The sequence below is a fragment of the Kogia breviceps genome, chromosome 15, assembly GCF_026419965.1.
Source record: "Kogia breviceps isolate mKogBre1 chromosome 15, mKogBre1 haplotype 1, whole genome shotgun sequence".
Taxonomy (NCBI): Eukaryota; Metazoa; Chordata; class Mammalia; order Artiodactyla; family Physeteridae; genus Kogia; species Kogia breviceps.
The window spans coordinates 39,744,104-39,764,983 of NC_081324.1; the positions used below are offsets into that span (position 1 = coordinate 39,744,104).

At 42.9% G+C, this 20,880-nt stretch overlaps 1 protein-coding gene across 7 annotated transcripts in view; it reads right to left on the bottom strand.

Moving 5' to 3' along the window:
- FHOD3 (formin homology 2 domain containing 3) overlaps positions 1-20,880 on the bottom strand; it is a 507,955-nt gene that overhangs the window by 288,287 nt on the left and 198,788 nt on the right. For all 7 annotated transcript variants that reach the window (XM_059041316.2, XM_067016011.1, XM_067016010.1 and 4 more), the window contains exons 4-5: positions 8,993-9,060; positions 2,131-2,236 (exon numbers count right to left, since the gene is read on the bottom strand). In XM_059041316.2, the coding sequence (XP_058897299.1) occupies positions 2,131-2,236; positions 8,993-9,060 (174 nt within the window). The remainder of the gene's footprint in view (positions 1-2,130; positions 2,237-8,992; positions 9,061-20,880) is intronic.

Consider the following 20,880-nt stretch of genomic DNA (forward strand, 5'->3'; position numbering starts at 1 on the left):
AGACATGTAGACGGTTATTAGTTCCATACAGGTGTGTGTAGGTCTGTGCATTCATACCAGCACCCACTGGGGAAGACTTTTTTTTTTTTTTTTTTAAGTTAAAATGATGCATACTTTAAACCTCACAAAAAAATACGCTGTCAATTTGGACCCATTTTTCAGAATTAGGCCATTTTAGGTATATTTCTTTCCATGTGGTTCAACTTATGAGCATGCATGGTATAAGTAACCTGGAAAATAAAATAGAGGAATTGCTCCCACCCTTATTCCTGTGCTGTCCCCTCTTCCAGGTGTTGGGCCAGTGTGGATGGAAATGTAAGGATGAGAATCAAGGCTTGTATGCATTTCCTCAGACACAGAAGGACAGCTGCATTCGGAGGCAACACAGCAGGACAAAGTTCATGGTTAATTTGGTACACGTACCATAAGAGTGTCCATATAAATGTTTTAATCATACTGAGACTAGAAATCATAAAATTCATCTATAAAGCATCTCTGCTGACAGCTTGTAATGAGGACCTACCACACACCCAGGGAAAGATGGAAGGCAGACAAAAGGAGGTGCCTCCGCAGCCTCACAAACACCGTGGAGCTGAGAAACTGAGGCTAAGGAACCCTCTCTCACACACACACTTGGCATCTATCAAAATGAACAGAAACAATTAACACTGACTTAAAAATACGTCCCTAAAAATTTTTTTAATGAGCCCCCAGTTTTCCCTTTTGCTTTTGCCCTTGTTGCAGGGGCTCTCCAGGAGCAGAGAAAATGGGGAAGGATTCAGAGAGTTCGAGGTGCTGGGTCACAACTCAGAACGTAAGGAACCTTCTCAGGGTAAAACACAACAGGACACTGCAGGAGACTGTTTCGTTTTGCCTGCCTCATTCAACTCTAACCAAGGACATTTGATATAAAATCACACGTTTCATGTATTTTTCCTTCATCCAAGGGAAAGAAAAGGAGGTATTTCTTTTTCCTTGTATGAACACGGAGTTGTGGAGTTACAGGCACAGATGCAGAAGAGGGAACAGAACCTTGATCAGTCATGCTGCACCCCGGTGCCTGGCCACGGACCTCGCCCGACTTCACCCTAGAGGAAGTGATTTTTCAGGCAAACACTCAACCTCTTTGAGACTCAGATTTTTCAACTGAGAAATGAAAATAATATTGAACTATATTAAATTTTTCATTTGGTAAGTCAAAACTGTTGATAACAGCTATGTCATGTGGTCCAACCTAATAATTCCTGCCCTGCCTATTCACAGATTTTACGGAATCAAATAAAATTATTTATATGAAGGTGCACAAAAATAGTCGAACTCTGAAAAGAGCATTAACTTTATGAACTGGAATGGTAATCAGTGCTTCAAACACCACACACGCACCACTTTGTAAAAAATGAAATTACGGAGGTAGCTTTCAGCATCCTTCTTTAAAATGCAAATGCTGGGCCCACCTCAGTCCTACCAAGTCAGAAACAGGAGGACCTGGTGAGGAATGTGCACTTCCTACAGGAAGTGATAACCCAAGTCGGTGACAATATTTTTCCCAGGAAATAACTGGCCTCTTTGGTTTTGAGGGGCTTTCTGTTCAAATTCAGGCCTTACCCAAGCCCACTTGGTGTGTACCTTTCCTCACCAAATAAAAGAGATTATAAAGAACCTAGTGTGGGGCTTCCCTGGTGGCGCAGTGGTTGAGAGTCCGCCTGCCGATGCAGGGGACACGAGTTCGTGCCCCGGTCCGGGAGGATCCCACATGCCACGGAGCGGCTGGGCCCGTGAGCCATGGCCGCTGAGCCTGCGCATCCGGAGCCTGTGCTCCTCAACGGGAGAGGCCGCAACAGTGAGAGGCCCACGTACCGCAAAAAAAACCCCAAAAACCTAGTGTGCAGAATATTCTTTTCTTAATAACTGGGAAGAGACTACAGGTGAGGTCAGTAAAATGAACTCAGTCACTGATTAGTTACAAGGAATCGATAAAACCTGAAGGGGTCTTCTTTTGCTACAGGATGTCTTCATCTCCTTACTCCATAACCAAATCTTTCAAAAAGCTCCCAGTATCGAAGTTCCTGGAGGTGACCCCAGACCCTCCTTGCAGCAGGGGCTGGCCGCCCCATGCCCGGCGTCACTTACCCCTCAGAATGTAGTTCTGATAGTTCTGATCTGCCTCAGCTCCCACCTTGATCAAACACGTCAGACCTTCAGCCACTACAAATTCATGCACCAAATCCTTGTCATCCTGGCAGGAAACAGGGAAAGAGAGAAAAAAAAAAAAAAAAAAAAGACTTCAAATACTGTCCCGGTCCATCCTCCATCCAGGCTGTGCTGTGAAAACTATGTACAAGCCTTTGACGCCAGACCGCGACCTCTGAAGATTGTTCTGCTCTATTCAAATGAGGCATCTTAACTGTTGCCAGAGGAATTTTACAGCCAGTCTTCACATCGTTGTTTGCCAAAGACCAATTATTGCCTTCTGGGCAATCTAATAAAGATAAAGCAAATGAATCCCCCGACTGTCAGGAATACTTATAGTGATCTGTTTTTCATTCTTTAGAAATCACCAGGCTCCGTATCCCCACAGGTCCCGAGGGACCAGCCACATGAAGCCTGCTGGGTTTCAACACAGGAAACACTGGGCTGCAACACAGACCATCGTGTAAAGGATTCAAAGCAACTCGTGTCTTTCAAAAGACAGTCCCTAAAGATGGTTACAAGCATCTTGCAAATGGTATCTGAGAAAGTAGGGGAGCAGTTTCTCCACCTCCCAAGTTGTGCAGCTTGCAGGACAAGCTGGGAGGCAGAGCACAGAACCGGCTGTGTGTCTGGAGCAGCTACTCTGTTGCTCAAAAGAGCCACGGCGGTCAGCCTAAAGACCGGATCACAGAAGGCAAGACCTGGAAGGAATCGCAGGAGTCATCTAATCCGGTGGTTCTCAAAGAGAGGTCTCCAGACCCACAAGCACCTGAGCATCACTTGGAAACTTGTTAGAAATGCAAAATACCCACAGCCCCACCCTGACTTACTGGATAGGAAACTCCACTGTGGAGCCCAGCAACGTGTGCTTAAAAAGCCCTGCAGGGGATTCAGAGGTGCTCAGATCCTTCTCACCTCTGACTCCCTCACATCAGGATCATCTGCAGAGCTTTAAAAAGGAACAGGAAGCAGGTCCCTGCCCAGATGGGTTTAATCCGAATTTCTGGGGTGGGGCCCAGGCTCTGCTATTAAATTCCCAAGGAAATCCTAAAGGGCAGCCTTTAGTGGTTCAAGAACCACTGATCCAATCCTACCTTCCCTTTACAGATGAAGACTCAGAGGGGCAAAACTTTGGCCAAGATGACCTAACTATAGTCCAGCCAGCCCCCAAATCTGGTCTTTTGCCTGGAGTACCAAGTTCCATGGAGCTCTATGAGAGGGATTTTTCCACTACTGTTTCAGGAGATTTCCTCAGTTGGACACTGCCTTGTCTCAAACACAGCTAGGATACGTTCATCTTCAATTATAACAGAGCAAAAATAAAAACCCTCAGTGATGTAGTAGAAAGCTTAATGGAATAATGAAAGGGTTATTATTATAGGAATGGTCAGCAACCATGGTTTATCTCCAAAAAAGAAAAAATAACTTAGACAAACTGGCATAATTCTCCCATCTCCACATTGAAATCAGCCCCTCATTTTAATTTTATAGCATTTTCCAATTATATGGAAGGAGGATGTGAGCTAATGAGGAGGTGGGGAGAGGCAAGCAGGGGGCAGGCCAGGCAAATGCTCCCTTTGAACCAAGAACACACTCAACATTCAGAGGGCACTGGGGGGAGGGGTGAGCCCTGCTGTGCCCCGAAGGTAATGAAAGACAGCTGTGTTAACTCAGACTCTAAGATAATCATGGCGTTGGAAGCAAGAGAAAATGGGACAATATCATGAGTTTTTGGAAAATTACTTTACATTCATATGTATAAAGGAAATAAAAATAATTCTCCCTCCATCCATATTCTTTTCCACCAGCATATGTGAAAAGTGAACATTTAGATGAGCTCATGTCTAGTCAGAAAGTTTTTCCAAGCATGTAACAAATGTTTATTACTTTAAAACTAGATTCACACATGACTTCATGGTGAAAAAGTGAGAACAAGCTCTCAAGAAACCACTCAAGCTAATCACTAATATTAATATAGCAGAGAGCTGACTGTCTGGAAAAGGCACTTGGAAAAAACACTGGACAGTGTTTATTAAAATAATTCAGAACCCTAACTAATATTTATGCACATATGTAGATAAGGCACGTAGAAAATAAAAGTGTATCAATGATTAATGTAGAAAATATCTTCCAAATTGGCAATGTACAAGATTTTGAACACACATCTTGAAGTACACAGGCATTAATAAATGATTTTTAAAACACTGGTTTCTAACCAGAGTGAAGTCAACATGTTAACCCTAACTGATATGAGATTATCCTTGAATTACAGAATTCTCTATAATAGCCATATTTTAACCTGTGATCATTTTTTTTAAATGCTTATTAGTCAAGGAATATTCAACTCAATCCAAATGACCAATGGGTCTGTTTTTACACCCTTACACTCTAGTTCCAAAAAGAACCTCCACATCCAGAAAACATAAGACATGATGGAGGTGCAGACCGGTGGGTGTGGGAGAAGGTGATCTAAGCCCCAGACAGCCTGCAGCCTGTGGAATCCACCCAATACTCAAAGCAACCCTGCCCTGTGGGTTAGAACTGTTTTGTGCACAGGTCTGTGGTCTTCCAAACAGATTAAACTTTTGGTAGCAAATGGCTTCTTCCTTGCCTACATAATGCCAACAAAGGCTGCTCAAGAATATTTGTTTCCTGAATAAGTGGTAGAAACAGCATCCCTGAGAATTCAGAGAGACAACACTACAGAACAAGCATGGTAAGGGGATGTGAAACAAGACCGACATGTGTTTATGTTATCTTTTAACTTTGTCACCATGGAAAACATGAAACATATACAAAAGAAGACAGAATAATTCAGTGAACCCCAGGTGCCAATCAACTCATATCAATCCTGTTCCATCTATCACCCCACCCTGTCTGCTGCCATATTAATTTGAAGCAAATCCCAGACATCATATCATTTAATCCATAAATATTCCAATATGTACCTCCAAAGAACAGAAAGTCTTTTTAAAATTATGTACTCATAATAAAAAATTAATACTTTCTTAATATTATCAAATGTCCAGTCGGTGACCAATTCCAACTGTCTCAAAAATAGTGTTTTAAATTTTGTAGTAGGATCCAAATAGGAGCCACATGTGGCAATTAGCTGATATAAATTTTAAATGTCTTTTAATGCATCTCTTTTTTTCCCCTTGAAATTTGTGTGTTGAAGAAACTAGATCATTTGTCCTACAGAGTAGTCTATATTCTGGATTTTGTTGATTACATGCCTTCTGTGTGGTTTAACATGTGCTTCTGTCCCAGATCATTTGTAAATTGGTTACTGCATAGAAAGGCAGGATCAGATCCAGAGTTGATTTTGTTGGCTTGACCACATCCTCAATGGCAGTGCAAGTTTCCATGAGAAGGCATGTAATATCTGATTGTATCTCACTTCCATCATGTCAGCAGATCCTGATGCTTGATACCTAGATCCATTAATTCATTCAGGGTTGCAAAATTCTGACCTTCTAATTGATACTCTAAGTACATCACTCCTTCATACTTGCGAGCTAGAATATTTTAAAAGCAAAACTTCCCCTCAACTAAACTTTTGATTATCCTAAAGTTCATTCACGAAAAAGTAAGATAAATGTCTGATTCTAAAATTTTACCCATTTTTCAAAATAACGTGCTGGTTCACCACCATCTTCCTTCCACTGGTGACCAATTCATTGTTATTCTTTAGTATTATTATGAATTCATCAATGTAGATTAACCTGATGTGTTTTAATCCACAGTAATTATCATCCTTATTGATGCTTAATTGTCCATCTTTAGCCAGCCAGTGGGAGACCCTTCAATGTGTTCCCGAGTTCCTTTGGCAATAATCCTAGTAGTATTTGATAGCTACCTTGCTATCTGCATAATAATATGTTCCAGGTTTATTTTACCCATTTCCTATGCCAGACTTGGAGTCAGCTATTTCTTCAAGGAGCTCTGGTTCCTTTCTGTATTTTAAGTCCACAATCTCAGTGCTAGTGGTGCTTTTTGCTAATGGGTTCGTCATTGCTTCTAGTCCTCTTCGATAAACTTAGTGCTAGAAATATGCTTTGTTGCAAGTTTGTTAAGATAATAAACACCCTGGGTTCATTCCGATACTTCCAATTAAATTCAGGAATCCAGAGTTTTTTAACTTAACCCTTCTATCTTTCTATCAACTTTCTTCCACACACCAAGAATCCACGTCCTTAAGAACTCTAAGAATGACAAAATTAGAACACACACACACACACACACATCAGAAGAACAATACCAACACTACCACCAGCAATATGATTATTATAAACAGTTGATTTTCATGTGTGTGTGGTTCTCTTTCTTCTTAGAGTATATCCTGCCCAGGGTACACAAACTGCAGTGTTTTAAAGTCACTTGGAATGGCTCTTCTCTGTGTGGTTCTGCCACCAACTCAATGAGGTGAACACAGGTTTCAAAAGAAGCCAAAGCTGGGCTTCTCTGGTGGCACAGTGGTTGAGAGTCCGCCTGCCGATGCAGGGGACACAGGTTCGTGCCCCGGTCTGGGAAGATTCCACATGCCGTGGAGCGGCTGGGCCCATGAGCCGTGGCCGCTGAGCCTGTGCTCCGCAACAGGAGAGACCACAACAGTGAGAGGCCTGCGTACCACAAAAAAAAAAAAAAAAAAAAAAGAAGTCAAAGCTGAACAACGGAAGCAGGTAGGCTGAGGGGCTGCACAAGCTAGCGCGAGGAGTGGCGGGAGTGTGGTCCTCCGTTGGCACAGCGAGAGCCCAGCCCAAGTGCAGTCAGGGATCTGAGTTCGAGAGGAGGAGGTTAACGGAGGGTAAAGAAGTTCTGTTTTGTTCAGCTAAGAAGCAGGGAGACACAGATGGATATGTGGGAAGTGAAGCTTTGGGGCAATTAGCGAAGCATTTACTCTATTAGAGACAGGAAAGACTGAAGACAGACACCTGTGAGAGGAGTATTCAGTTGGCCCAATTCATTCATCTATTGCTTCAGTGGCACTGGCCACAGCGTGAGGCTCCAAAGACCCAGTGATGGAATCCAGGGAGCTCACAGATGACCGGACTCAGACACGCGCCCTGTGGTATCTTGAATTCCATTCCAGAGGTGAGCACAGAGAACTTTACAGAGGAGAGAGAGCCCTTGTCTGCAGTGAGGGCTCATCTGGAGGATCTCCCGGGCAGGAGGAGACACCAGATGGGAAACAGAGACATGGGGAGTAGATGTGGGGCAACAACGCATCCTGAGATAGAAGCAATAGGTCCAGGGGCAAAGACGCAGAAGAGACTTGCCCCCAGAACACAATCACGGGGGAGACAGCTGCAGCCAAGGACAGGGAGGTGGGCCGCAGAGGCCAGGTCCAGAAGGGCCTCAACGTTATACTGAGAGATTCAGACGTAACTCAGATGCCTACACAGAACCAGCATGAGGACTTGGTCAGCCCCTCTGGTGGGAATCTAGAAGATGGACCAAGCAGCAGGTGGTGCCCATGACAGCTGTTACAATTTTTCCAGAAGAAATGGCCTGAATCAAGGCCAACCCCAAACCCCAAGGCACTTCTGAGACATGCAACATGAGGCAGCAGTGGTGACTCAGGGTCACGCCTGTAGCTGTGGGAAGATGAGAAATGAGGACTCATCTCCAGAAACGCTGTCACTGAGAAGGGCTCTGCTCTGGGAAAAAGATGAGGGCGTGCATGGTTGAACAAGTTTAAAAATGGGACAAGAACGTGCAGGTGGGATGGATTGTTGGCCTGCCTTTCTGCCAATCCCCCTCAGACAGGAAGGCACCCATGAAGGGGATGGCCACTCGGCTAGAACTATCACAGACAGAAAATCCTTTAAGTATGTGAAAGAGACGGGAACTGAAGAGATATGCACCGCACCCTAGAGTCTAAAATCATGCCAGAAAGAACAATGAACCTACGGAGACACAAGCTCAATGCAAGCTCCATCTTCTCCACGAAGCCTCATCCTGCTTCTCCTGACCCTGCCCTGCCTGGCACAGCGGCCTCACCCTCCTCCCCTACTCTCTGTCCCTCTTCCCTGTGGGTGACAGCTTGGAGTTTGCCTGCACTCCTGTCCTAGCCCTCTTAGCTAAGCTTGTGACTTGCCCAGGGGAGAAGCAGAGGGAAGGTTTTAGGAGAGAAGGATAAGACAGAACCCGACAAAAGATGCTCACACACGTGCACAAGGGGGCTTGTCCCTAACAGCACGGTTTGTAACGGCAGAACCCTGGAAACGAACCCAACTGTCTGCCAACAGAAGACGAACAAGGCAACTTGTGCTTCCTCCATACAATGGTTACTCACTCAGAGTTACCTCGGTCACGCCCACACCTATCCCGCTCTCACTAAGCCAGCCGCAGCATGATACACACAGCAGGATAACATGCATATACAGTTCATAGAAAAGAATATCACATATTGTTGGTGAATATTCACCATTAGTATGGAAACGTGCACTTGCATGATAAACACTATATGTGACATTCAGTAGAGAGGGGACCCGGGGTGGACTAGGAAGACTGGCTGGTATTGAGCAGAATACAAGACTTCAGTTACATCTGTAGTAGGAATTTTTTTTTAAATCTGAAGTAAATATGGAAAAATATTGTGATTTGATAACTTTTTTTTACTTATTATGCTTGAAATATTTGGTATGGTAGAAATACTCAACTGATATTTTGACAGAATTTACATTGTACTCTAAAGAGACTTCTTTTTGTAATCAGTAAAAAGTATAAACTTGTCTGCATCTAATTCCACAAAGCAATGTAAAAACAGAACCTGAGAGTACTTTTTTCTTTTTCTTACCTGAAATATCTGCTTCAGGGAGAAAAGGGCCCTTCTTAACTCTCGTCCACTGGAGTTGTATAGTTTTTCTGAAATAAAGAATACAACATATACAATTAATTAAACTGACTCGACAGATGGCAAAAACACAGAGAGGATATGAACAACTAATGAATTTCCACTGGAAAAGTGTGTAAAACAAATTCATTTCAAGCAGGATATCGACCTTACCCCCAGCGGTGCAAAGGACAGTCCAGCTGTTGCAGGACGCAGGAAGAGGAGATTGTAAGTTGTGGGAAAGATGCCCTGATCTGCACCCTCAGTCCTCACCTCCCTCTCTCCAGAGCTCTATTTCCAGCTGTCGACAGACTACTATACTTGGTAGCCAACTACATCTGGAAAGTTAACACAGCCAAAACAGAACCTCCTTCCTTGCCTCACAGCCCCTGCACCACCATGCTTTCTGCAGTTGGGCTCAGAAAGCTTCAAGCTGCCTCCTTTTCCCTGTGATCCAATGATCCAAGAGCAGCCGAGTGGCTCTAAGGACTGACTAGCTCCCTTGGTGATGGCCCTTCCAGCAGGAACCCAGCCTTAGCTCTGCCTGCACCCAGGCTCTCACTCATGTGAGACGGGTTCAAGGATGAGTCCTGGCCCAGAGCAAGGCAGATGGAGGAGCCCCTGTCAGTACCCTGGGGCTCGACACTCAGACCAACTTCTACAACTGGTTGCACTTAACATGTACTAGTTGGGCCAGGCCTCACGCATTAGGAGGGGAGCTCGATCCAGGACCCACCCTCCAGAGGTCATAGTGAGGCAGGAGAGGCAGATGAGTATGCCACAATTCCCCACTGGTCAGTGGGTGGCCCTACAATGCCCTGAAGGAGCGTCCCAATCTTCTGGTGTATGTATACTCCCTGCAGCGTGGATTCCACTCAGCTTCCCAGAACCCAAGCTTGGCCCCGACCCAGGTGGCTCAGGTGCCTGGGGTTGGGTTCCTAACACTTCACGCCAGACCGCCACAAGGTGAATCATCCAGCACATATTTACTGAGCACCTGCCAGGCACTAAGGGTACAGTAGTAAAGAGTGAACTTACAGCATAGACTAAACAATCAGACAGCCTGCAGTTCAAATCTGGCGTCACCACCCATGGCTATGTGATCTTGAGCAAAGTATTTCATCTCTCTCGGCCTTGGATTCCTTATCCGTAAAATGGGAACAGACAATAGTAGATTTAGAGGAAAATGGTTTTGCATTCAATCAAGCACTGATATGATGGAGTAGAATGCAAAATTATTTAAAATATTGAGAATAATAGAGTTCAAAGCAATGTCACATGCATGGCCAGCAACCCTCGGCCTCAATGACATCCTATGGGGGGGGACGAGGGGGTGGGGTAATGGACAGAGCCACATTCTCCTCTTGTGTGAGTGGCATGGACTTGAGTGGAAGGGTGCCGCCAGCCGCGGCGGGTCCTCAAAGTGCAGCAACAATCGACGAGAGGGGGTAGGGAACTGAATGCACCAAGGTATGGGATCAGAAGGGCACAAGCAACTGATGGTTACAAGGCAAGTTTAATAACAAAGCATAGCCATATATACCCCTAAAGCAGGGAATTTGCTTAGTCACCATCTTATTGGCATCAGCTGGTTAATTGGCTTCTCGGCTTAGTCACGCCTTATCGGCATCAGCTGGTTGATTAGCTTCTCGGCTTCTCCCTCAAAGGCACCAATTTCCCCTCCAGGGTTGCTTTTCCTAGCTTTAGGGAACAACCAGGGACTCCCAGTAACTGAGCAGGTCCCTGGAGCGATTTGGCCAAAGGCCATCACCTTTTTTACGTTCATACCATAAAGTCCAGGATGCATACCAAGGAGAGTACAATCGGGCCCTGAAGCTTATGAGGGTCTTAATGGCGCCTTCCTCAGAGGGCAATGCTCGCCACATTTCCCCCTCTTTTATTTTTTAAAGTTTGATAATGCAATTTCAACCCATACACCTCATGACGAAGAGCAGCCAGACGGCCAACAATAAAGCGTAATAAACAAGGTAAGGCAATTAACATCAACAATACACATGACCCCACGGTAATCAATCCTGTGAGTCCATTTTGAAACCAAATGCATTGGGTTTAACCACTGAAGCTGATCCAAGAGTCCTTGAATTAATTGTTGGGGCCTATCTTCTTGTAGATGAGCTTCTTGAATTGCTTGTATTTCCGCATTAAGTTTTTGTATGTCCAAACTAACGTGTCCATCAGTCCATACACTTTAAAAGTGCATTTTTACTCTGTTCCAATCCCAGTTTCATTATAAGCGTGTTGAGTCACACAAATCCAAGTATATTTAGCATGGCAAATCAAACGCATTTTCAATTTTAAAGCCATAATTTGGTCTCCTAAACCTATGAGAGCATTTTTTAACTCATCAACCCCAGTTTTTAGTTAAGTATCAATATGACTTTGTAATGCTAATGCAATACTGGTATTTTTAGACAATTGATTAACATAATGTGCTTGTTGTACAGTTTTACTTAATGCTAAACCGGCGGTAGCGGCTGTGGCTGTTAAAGCGGCTAAGGCTAATATGCTACATATTAATATTCCAATGAATTGTTTAGGTCTTTTTAAAGCTTCAGATAATTCTAGCCAAGTTTGCATGCTAGTACTATGATACCATGGTTCAGAAATATTTACAGGCAGCATTACATAGGAAGGTTGTTTTAACATCATAACAGAAAAAGTTCCTTTCATAGGCAGAATGCAAGTACTAAAAATACAATTCTGACAAGTTATATTATATCCTAAGGAACCAGAAGTAAACTCAATCTGTAAGTCTCCTATTAGCAAGGCATATGAGGGTGTAACACAAGTAATAACCAGTTGATAAGAATAAGACAATGCAAACTTCCCAAAATCCCAATGCTTATAAAAAACCAAACTATTATTAGTAACAGAAACTGAAGAAATTAAAATGGTACCATTATTATAATTTAAGGTGCCCCAGATTTGAGAATTCAAGATCAGATTGGGGAAAATCAGAAGGAAAAAAGGAGGGAAACTTCAAGCTTGTAACAGCTTTAACTACCTTTAAACTATGGCCGGACAGTGAAGTCCCTTGTCCTCCTACATATACTTCAACACAAAAATAGTATCTTTGACTTTGCAGCTTCTATTAGAGCTCCACTTTCAGCTTTATGATTAGACCCATCTTTGTTGCTGTAATTACCAGTCTCATTCTTTCCATTTTTGTTATTGTTGCCCTGTGAAATCATTTTTTCTAGAACAGCAAGAAGATGTAAAGCTTTCTCAGCTTGGTAGGTTAATATATACAGGTCTACGAGCAAAAAACACACTGCTTGGGCAAATTTTTCTTCAAAAGGGTCTATGAACTGATAAAGTTTTCCACCAACGGATATGGCTTCTGTATACTGTCGGACATGATACAGGATGACTGCTTGATTGTAATACAACATACTGCTTTCAAGATCATCTAGTCCATCCATTTCTTCAACAGCCGAGTGCACCTGATTCTTCAGTTGGTTAAGTGTCTGTCTTAAACTATCTGTTGTTATCTGGTTACTTTTGAAAAACTCAGCTACTGCCGTATTCAAAATTATTTTATAATCGTCTTTGTTTATATCTTGTAGGCAGGCAAGATGTTGCAGACAGACATCATAATTTCCAGCTGTGAAAGCCTGGAAAGCACTGGTGGACAACTCCTTCTCTTGATCAGTGATCTCAGGTCGCTTCTTAGATACTTTTTGTCCCATATTTTTTTACTTCTGACTATTGCCCCGAGTTACTATCAACTTTACTATGTGGCCATACTTTCAATCTTCACTCCGGGGATTCACCTACCGAGATTCAGATGTCCCTCTTGTCAGGTCCCTGCTCGGGCGCCAGAAGGGGATGGAACACTCAGATCTAAATGACTTAGCAGAAGTCTGGCTGTGAGAAGGACATGCCTGCTTTGCACTATGGCTCGAGAAGCAAACAGGCTCCCATCTGAGCGACACTTAAAATGACGGAGCGGCGAGGCTCAGCATGTGAATGGCTGTAGTTTCCTCGAAGGCCTCCCTACGGACATCCTGCCCGCTTCCTTCTTCCCGTTCACCCTCCAGACCAAGGCCAGAAAGACTGGGTGAAGATGACCACCTGATGACATCACTGCCCCGATTTAAACCCTTCAGCGGCTGCCCGCTGCACTGAGCAGGAAATCCAAAATCCTTTAAGTGGCCTGTCAAGCCCTTGGTCACGCAGCCCTGGCGCCCCTCCCTCTCTGTGCTGCAGACACCCTGGTCTCTCACTCCTGAGACGGCGAGGCTCTTCCAGACTCACAACCTATACACACAGCATAAGGGGCAGAGGAAGGATTCTGTGGGTTTGGGGTCTGGGGGGTGGTGTCTGACGCCAAGGCCTCCTAGTTGTTTGCCCACCATGGAATCGCCCACCTGTAAATAAATATGCAGTCCACAGTCACTTGTTAATTATGAAGAGTTTCAATTAAGAGAGAACCCCTCACCTTCCAGAACAGAAGGAGCTGGGAAGACTCCAAAGGAATCCACCATCCCCAAACTAAACGTTTAATTCATCATAGACCCTAAACACTGAGGCCTGATGGCTCACAAGCTGACCTGTAAAGTATATGCGTGGCCTCAAAGGACATGAGTAATAAATAGAGTGAACCGCATCACCCTGCAGTAGAACCCAGGTCCCCGGGGAGATCAGTTCTTCCTCCAGCTTCTAAAGCTAATGTCTCAGAATTCTCAAATCTCAGAGGAACAGACTTTGTTTGTAGCCAATACCACTTCTAATAAGAATAAAGCTCTCAGATGCCAAGCATGGGGCTATGTATACCCTGAAGAACAAGGGCAGATTTAGCTTATCCGGGAAGAGCATCAGTAGAGGAGAGAGTCAATTCCAGGTACTTCTTTATAAGGTAATAAAGCTTGCATTACTTTCTTGCTTATACACCACCAGACGACAGGCAGAAAGATGTCTTACATAGATTCACAATATCCCAGTCTCCTTTAGTTATCAGCGATTTGTCACGGCTTCCAATTCATGTGAATGAGAATTATGGTTTGCTGTGTTCTGACTGCTAAGGTTTTACTACTTGGTGCTATAATCAAAATAATCATTTTTAAACAAGGATTAAGCATTCGTTTATTGAAGTATAGTTGATTTACAATGTTATGCTAGTTTCTGGTGTACAGCAAAGTGATTCAGTTATACACTTTTTTCATATTCTTCTTTTTCATATTCTTCTCCATTATGGTTTATTACAGGACACTGAATATAGTTCCCTATACTATACAATAGGACCTTGTTTATCCATTTTATATATATATATATATATATATATATATATAGCAGTTTGCAACTGCTAGTCTGAAACTCCCAGTCCAACCCTCCCCCGCCACCACCCCTCTCCCTTGGCAACCACAAATCTGTTCTCTGCATCTGTGAATCTGTTTTGTAGGTAAGTTCCTCTGTGTCATATTTTAGATGCCACATATAAGTGATATCATATGGTATTTGTCTTTCTCTTTCTGACTTACTTTGCTTAGTATGATAATCTCTAGGTCCATCCATGTTGCTGCAAATGGCATTTTTTCACTCTTTTTTAGGGCTGAGTAATATTTCATCGTATATATGTACCACAGCGTCTTTATCCATTCATGTGTGGATGGACACTTAGGTTGCTTCCATGTATTGGTTATTGCAAACAGTGCTGCTATGAACATAGGGCTGCATGTATCTTTTTGAATTATAGTTTTGTCCAGATACATGCCCAGGAGTGGGATTGCTGGATCAAACCGTAACTCTATTTTTAGTGTTTTGAGGAACCTCCATATGGTTCTCCATAGTGACTGCACCAATTTACATTCCCACCAACAGTGTAGGAGGGTTCAAACAGGGATTAAGTATTAATAGAAAAAAATTCAGCTGAGAATGACAACTTTTTGTTGAGGATTTTTACATCTATATTCATGAGGAACATTAACCTATAGTTTTTGTTTCTTGTAATGTTGTTGACATTGAGGCAATTCTGACCTCATGAGTTGAGAGTACTCCCTCCTCCTCTACTTTAAGAAAAAGTTTGTGTAAACTTGGTATTACTTATTCCTTAAATGTTTGGCAGAATTCTCCAGTGAAGCTACCTGCACCTGGAGTTCTCTTTAATAAAAGTTTTTAAACTATGGATTCAATTTCTTCAATTAACAGAGGGCTATTCTAATTATATATTTCTTCTTGAATGAGCTTTGGTAATTTGTATCTTTCAAGAAATTTCTGGGACTTCCCTGGTGGCGCAGTGGTCAAGAATCTGCCTGCCAATGCAGGAGACACAGGTTTGATCCCTGGTCCAGGAAGATCCCACATGCCACGGAGCAACTAAGCCCGTGCACCACAACTACTGAGCCTGCGCTCTAGAGTCCGCGAGCCACAACTACTGAGCCTGCGTGCCACAACTACTGAAGCCCACACTCCTAGAGCCCGTGCTCCACAATAAGAGAAGCTACCGCAATGAGAAGCCCATGTACCACAATGAAGAGCAGCCCCTGCTCGCCACAACTAGAGAAAGCCCACGCGCAGCAACGAAGACACATCGAAGCCAAAAACAAACAAATAAATAAATAAATTTATTTTTTAAAAAAGAAATGTATCCATTTCATCTAAATTGTTAAATATATGGACATAAAGTTGTTCATAATAGTCCCTTATCCTTTTATTGACTATAGCAACCTCCTCTCTTTTATCCTTGATACTGGTAATCTGTCTTTTCTCCATTATGCTTGGTCAGTCAGGCTAAAGATGTATACATTTTATCGGTCTTTTCAAAGAATCAGGCTTTGATTTCATTCCTTTTTTCATTGCTTTTCTGATTTCTATTTCATTGATTGCATTTGGCTTAATTTGCTCTTTTTTTCTAGTTTCTGACTGACGGTAAAAACTTAACTACTAATGTGAGACCTTTCTTCTTATCAAATATAAGTATTTGATGCAGTACTTCAGCTGCATTCTACAAATTTACATATATTGTTTTTATTTTCATCCGATTCAAAACTGAATGAATCTTGAACATTTCTTTCATTTCAAAAGGGAATAACTTAATCCTGTGGGGGGGTTTTGTTGTTGTTGGTAACCTCTGGTTTATTTAGAAGTATACTGCTTAGCTTCCAAATATTTGAGGATTTTCCAGATATCTTTCTGTTACCAATTTCTAGTTTAATTTCTTTATGGTGAGAACATAGACCTTATATGATATCAATTATTTTAAACTTATTAAGGTTTATTTTATGGCCCAGAATATGGTTTATCTTGATGACTGCCTCATGTACACATGAAAAGAATGTGTATTCTGCTGTTATTGGCTGAACCATTCCGTAAAAATTCACTAGGTCAATTTGAATGATAGTGCTGTTCAGGTCTTCTTCTCTTACCAAGTTTCTGTTTATCTGTTCTATATTTTACTATGAGAGCAGTATTGAAATCTCTATTATACTGAATTTGTCTATTCCTTCCTTCAGCTTTATGAGTTTTTGCTTTAGGTCCTTTGAAGGTCAGTTGTTGGGTACACTCACAATTAGGATGGCTATGGCTTTTAGGTTCAGTGACCTTTTGTCATTTGTAATGTCTCTCTTCATCCCTGGCAATATTCCCTTTTAAAGTCTACTTTTCTAATACTTATACAGTTAGTCAGTGTTTGGTTAGTGTTTACATGGTGTATCTTTTTACATCCTTTTATTTCTAACCTGTCTACATAGAGTTTCATGCAGGTACAGTTGCAACTTGTTTTCATCCAATTTGTCTTTTAATTGGTATGCATTCTCTGTATTTTTAACCTCTAGGACATCACAAATGACTCCTCTGTGGCACTAGAACAGAAGACCTCAGGGAGGCCTCACCCTTTGATGAGAAACATCCTTGTACAAATGCCAAAGATATCTTTGAGTGGTGCCAAAAGTCTCTCCCCCTCCATTTTTTGCCAAGTGTCTTAATTAAAACAAACAACTATTTCTATTCAAGGAGTAACTACTTTTCATCCCAATTGTCTTTAATTTTTTAAAATTAGTTTTACATTTTATTTAAATAATTGTATATTTCAAACAAAGCTGAATTAAAAAATAGTATGGTTTCCAAATAATTCTTTCTTTAAAGTGAGAAAATTATCACTACCACTTCAGAGAGCAAGTTATGAATTTTAATGTAGTTTTGTTTTTTTAATATCAAAGCTCAAAAGATCACCTAACCTATATAAGAATATTACATATTTTGGCTGAAATGTCCGTTAAAAATACTTTGTTTTTTAATTCCATAAGCTATAAAGCACTAGGTGAGGTCTAAATCAGAAATCCTTCCATCTGGCATCTGTTAAATTGTAGCTCTTTTTTTTTAACCTTTCATATAAGTGATTGGCAGCAAAATTTCATTTTTATGGCCATAGATACCCTCTCCCAAAGTACTGCAAACCTTTCCATTTTCTGCACGATAAACATTTTAATAAATGTCATGAGTTGGTCCCCATATTATATGAGAACAATACTGGAATCGTCACCATTTTGGTTGAAATTTAAATGACCAAATACTCACTCAAAGAAATATTACTCTGGAGTACTGATTTTTTTGTAAAAGGCCACTGATATTACCTCTCTAAAAAGAACCAACATCGTGGTATAAAATGAAATCACAATGCTTAATTAAAACTCAAAATTACCATCTATCTTAGAAACATAGGGTACTCAAAAGCCTCCATGCCCTACCTGACTTGTTCTGTTGATACTTGATATATGTCTTAGGAGACACCACTGTTTACCTAGAGGTTAGGAAGGATTAGGGATCAAGGATGTTTGTAAATGACATATAATTTGTCATTTTATGAGAGGTACCATTCCTGTTGGTAGGAGAGCAGCCAGCAGGTGTTTTACCACGTCAGATACCACACCCAAACCAAAGACTGCTGACAGCCCTTCAATAAGAGGAGCCTACACAGGCCAAAGGAGAAGTGCTCCTTCCCACAGCCCAGGTCCTGGCTTCCTTGCTGCTGAGCTAGCCATGCTGCGGGTGCTGTGGTCTGGAGCTTTAACTGCTGGGGGACCCTCTGAGTTCAAGGAATTGGGTGTTCCATTTACATCTCATCCAGGCCTCACCATACAGAAAGTCAGACTCACCATGGCTGTGCTGGCTTCCTCTTCATCTTAGACTACAGTGTGAAGGGCTCACCTAGGAACTGAGGATGGCCTGCCAGCTTCCCAAGGGTATGCTTGATGACTCTCCTGGATGCATGTCCAACAGAACATCAATCACACCTTTAGAAGTAGTCTGTCTATTCGGGTGTGATTCTCAGTCCTGGGTTACACAGTGAATCCAAGGCTTCCTCAGTGAGTAGGACTGATAACCTTGGTGCGCCGTTTGTCTGCCACCAGTGTCTGCAGGCTCTCCTCTCTCTACGTGGGGCTCGCGTGTGTGTCTCTGAGTCTGTGTATACAGGTGCAGATGCACCCTTGGCTTCAGCCCGTGGGTGGTGGAGCAGATCTTGGAGTTCCTCTGATCCTCCTACTATACCCAATACACTGTGTGGACTGTCCTCATGGGTCCCAAGTCCCAAGGAAGGGAATTCTATGTGTGCACATTGCCTGAAAATCAGGCAATGCAAAAGAAAAAGACCTCAACTGCTGAGCACAGGGAGGGATGTGGAGCCCAGCCTAAGCCAGCAGGAGGGCAGCTCCAGAGTCTCCACCTGTATGTGATATTCACACTTCTCCCAGGAGCTCAGACAGATGTGCTCCCTTCTCCTTGAACACCTCGGTCGTGAATGCATGCTGATGCGGGTGCAGCCCCTCCCAGGGGGTGGTGGTGGGGGCGTGTAAGGAAAAAGATGGTTCTTGCCACCAACACCTGGCTTGAGAGTCTCAAGTCGGAGCATCAGGGAAAAAAGGTGCCTGGGGGACTAAGTAGTGAAATGTGGGATGCTTCTTGGCAAACATCAAAAGAGCACAGTCAAACTCAAAGCAGAACCTTCATATGTAAAATGTAAGGCTGGGATCAGGTTGGATTCTCAAAGGTTTACCATTTTCCCAAAGCTTTGACACTGCCAGGTCGGAAGTGTGCAAAGCAGTCCCCTCCCACCAGCACAGCCCGGGGGTGGCCTGTAGCTCAGGAGAGCTCAGGCTGCAGAAGGTCCCATGGAAGGGGCAGCGCTGGTCCCAGCAGCTGGGGAGAAGCTGTAGGTGGGGGCAATTAAACATTCATTATTTTTAGGTCAAGCACACAGAGTGTGCTTGGCCAGTAAATGAATGTGCACATTCATTCTCCCCCCACTTCAAGGCTGAATCTGCCTGGGGTGCAGGCATTCGCCTTTGAGTAAAGGGCAGCTTGGGAGCCTACAGGTGGTGGGGAAAGGAGGTGTAATCAGAACATCGTGTGTTAAAGTCTTTATAAGCTCTCCCATCTTTTCTCTCCACAGTTCTTGCCATTTAAAATGAAATATGTTCCTTTAAGAGATGTAATTAGTGTATTACATGGTAAACTAGCTTATAATAACAAGGAGTTGAGGGCAAATTAAATAAAGGCCATCAGAGACCATTCCTGCTCTGTCTTTGGGAAGGAAACCTGCATGGCTCGAAAAATCTCAGTGCTGAAAAGCACAACCACAGAGGTCCCATGCTTCCTGCTCAGCCAAGAGCACGATGAAGAAAACCTCAGTGTGAGGGGAAAGAAAGACCAGAACATGAGAAGGCATCAGTGAAAAACACAGAACCAACTTACATCGGTGAAAGAATGTGGAGGGGAAGAACCAAAGGCATGTGTGGGTGTGTCTGGGGAAGTGGACTAGTGAAAGACGCATCTAGAATATCATGCTTTCAGGCCCATAAAAATCACTGACTTTAATAATTACAGCACACCCTTTTCTCACCAAGAGGCAAACTCAGTAACCAAGCACTCCATGGGCAACTGGGACCAAGACACAGGGATCTCTCTTCTGCAAGAGGAGACAATAACTTTCCTCCTACCCTTGGGCTGCTACGAAAGACATCACACGTAGAGAAGAGATTTATTCATCAGCTAAATGCCATGCCTACATTTAAAAATCTGTTTGCACCAGCTACAGAGGATGCAACCAGCATGGTTTTTCAGATGCAGCAATGAGAAATGAGCTCCTGCTTTGCCTGGATGTAGCTGTGACATTTGCTCTTCAGACTCCCCACTTAGAACTGGTAAAATGGGACAAAAGACAACCTGAAGGTTGGTGGCCAAGCTTAGGTTACGCTTCTCTCCCCAGCCAGGAACCCACAGCCCAAGTTACTGTCAACACTGAGTGAGTCAAAAGAATTCAACTCTGGAAATTCTTCCCATGAATTCAAATGTGCCACATGATACACTGATGACTGGGAAGTATAACCCATTTCAACCTGAAACTGTTACTCAGTATAACAAGTTGATATTTTAAAGAAAAAAAAAAAAGTGGCACAGGAGAAACTATTTTTCAGTGAAAAAACCTGCTGGGTCAGATTTTGGAAGCCTTTTTTTTCCAGTGATTGGAGTCACACTCTTTGAAAATCATACACTAGTCACAAAAAGATGCTCAGACACACAAAATGTTAATCGTTTCAGAGAGTATGGGTACCCAGAAGGTCCCTATGGGCCTTCAGGAGATTCTATGGACCAAGAGGTAAGAATCCTTGATCTAATCCAACATCTTCATTTCACAGGTGGAGGAACCAAGGCCAGAGAAGCGACATCATCGCTGGCCCCAGCGCTGGGACTACAGGCTCTCAGAAGTGGAGGAGAGTAACAGAAAATGCCTAGCAGAAATGGAAATGGCCTTATGTTCTGTTTGTACAATAAAAATAAACAACTGGGCCACTGACATTTGCTCACATCCTAACCATGACACTCCTGTCACCACG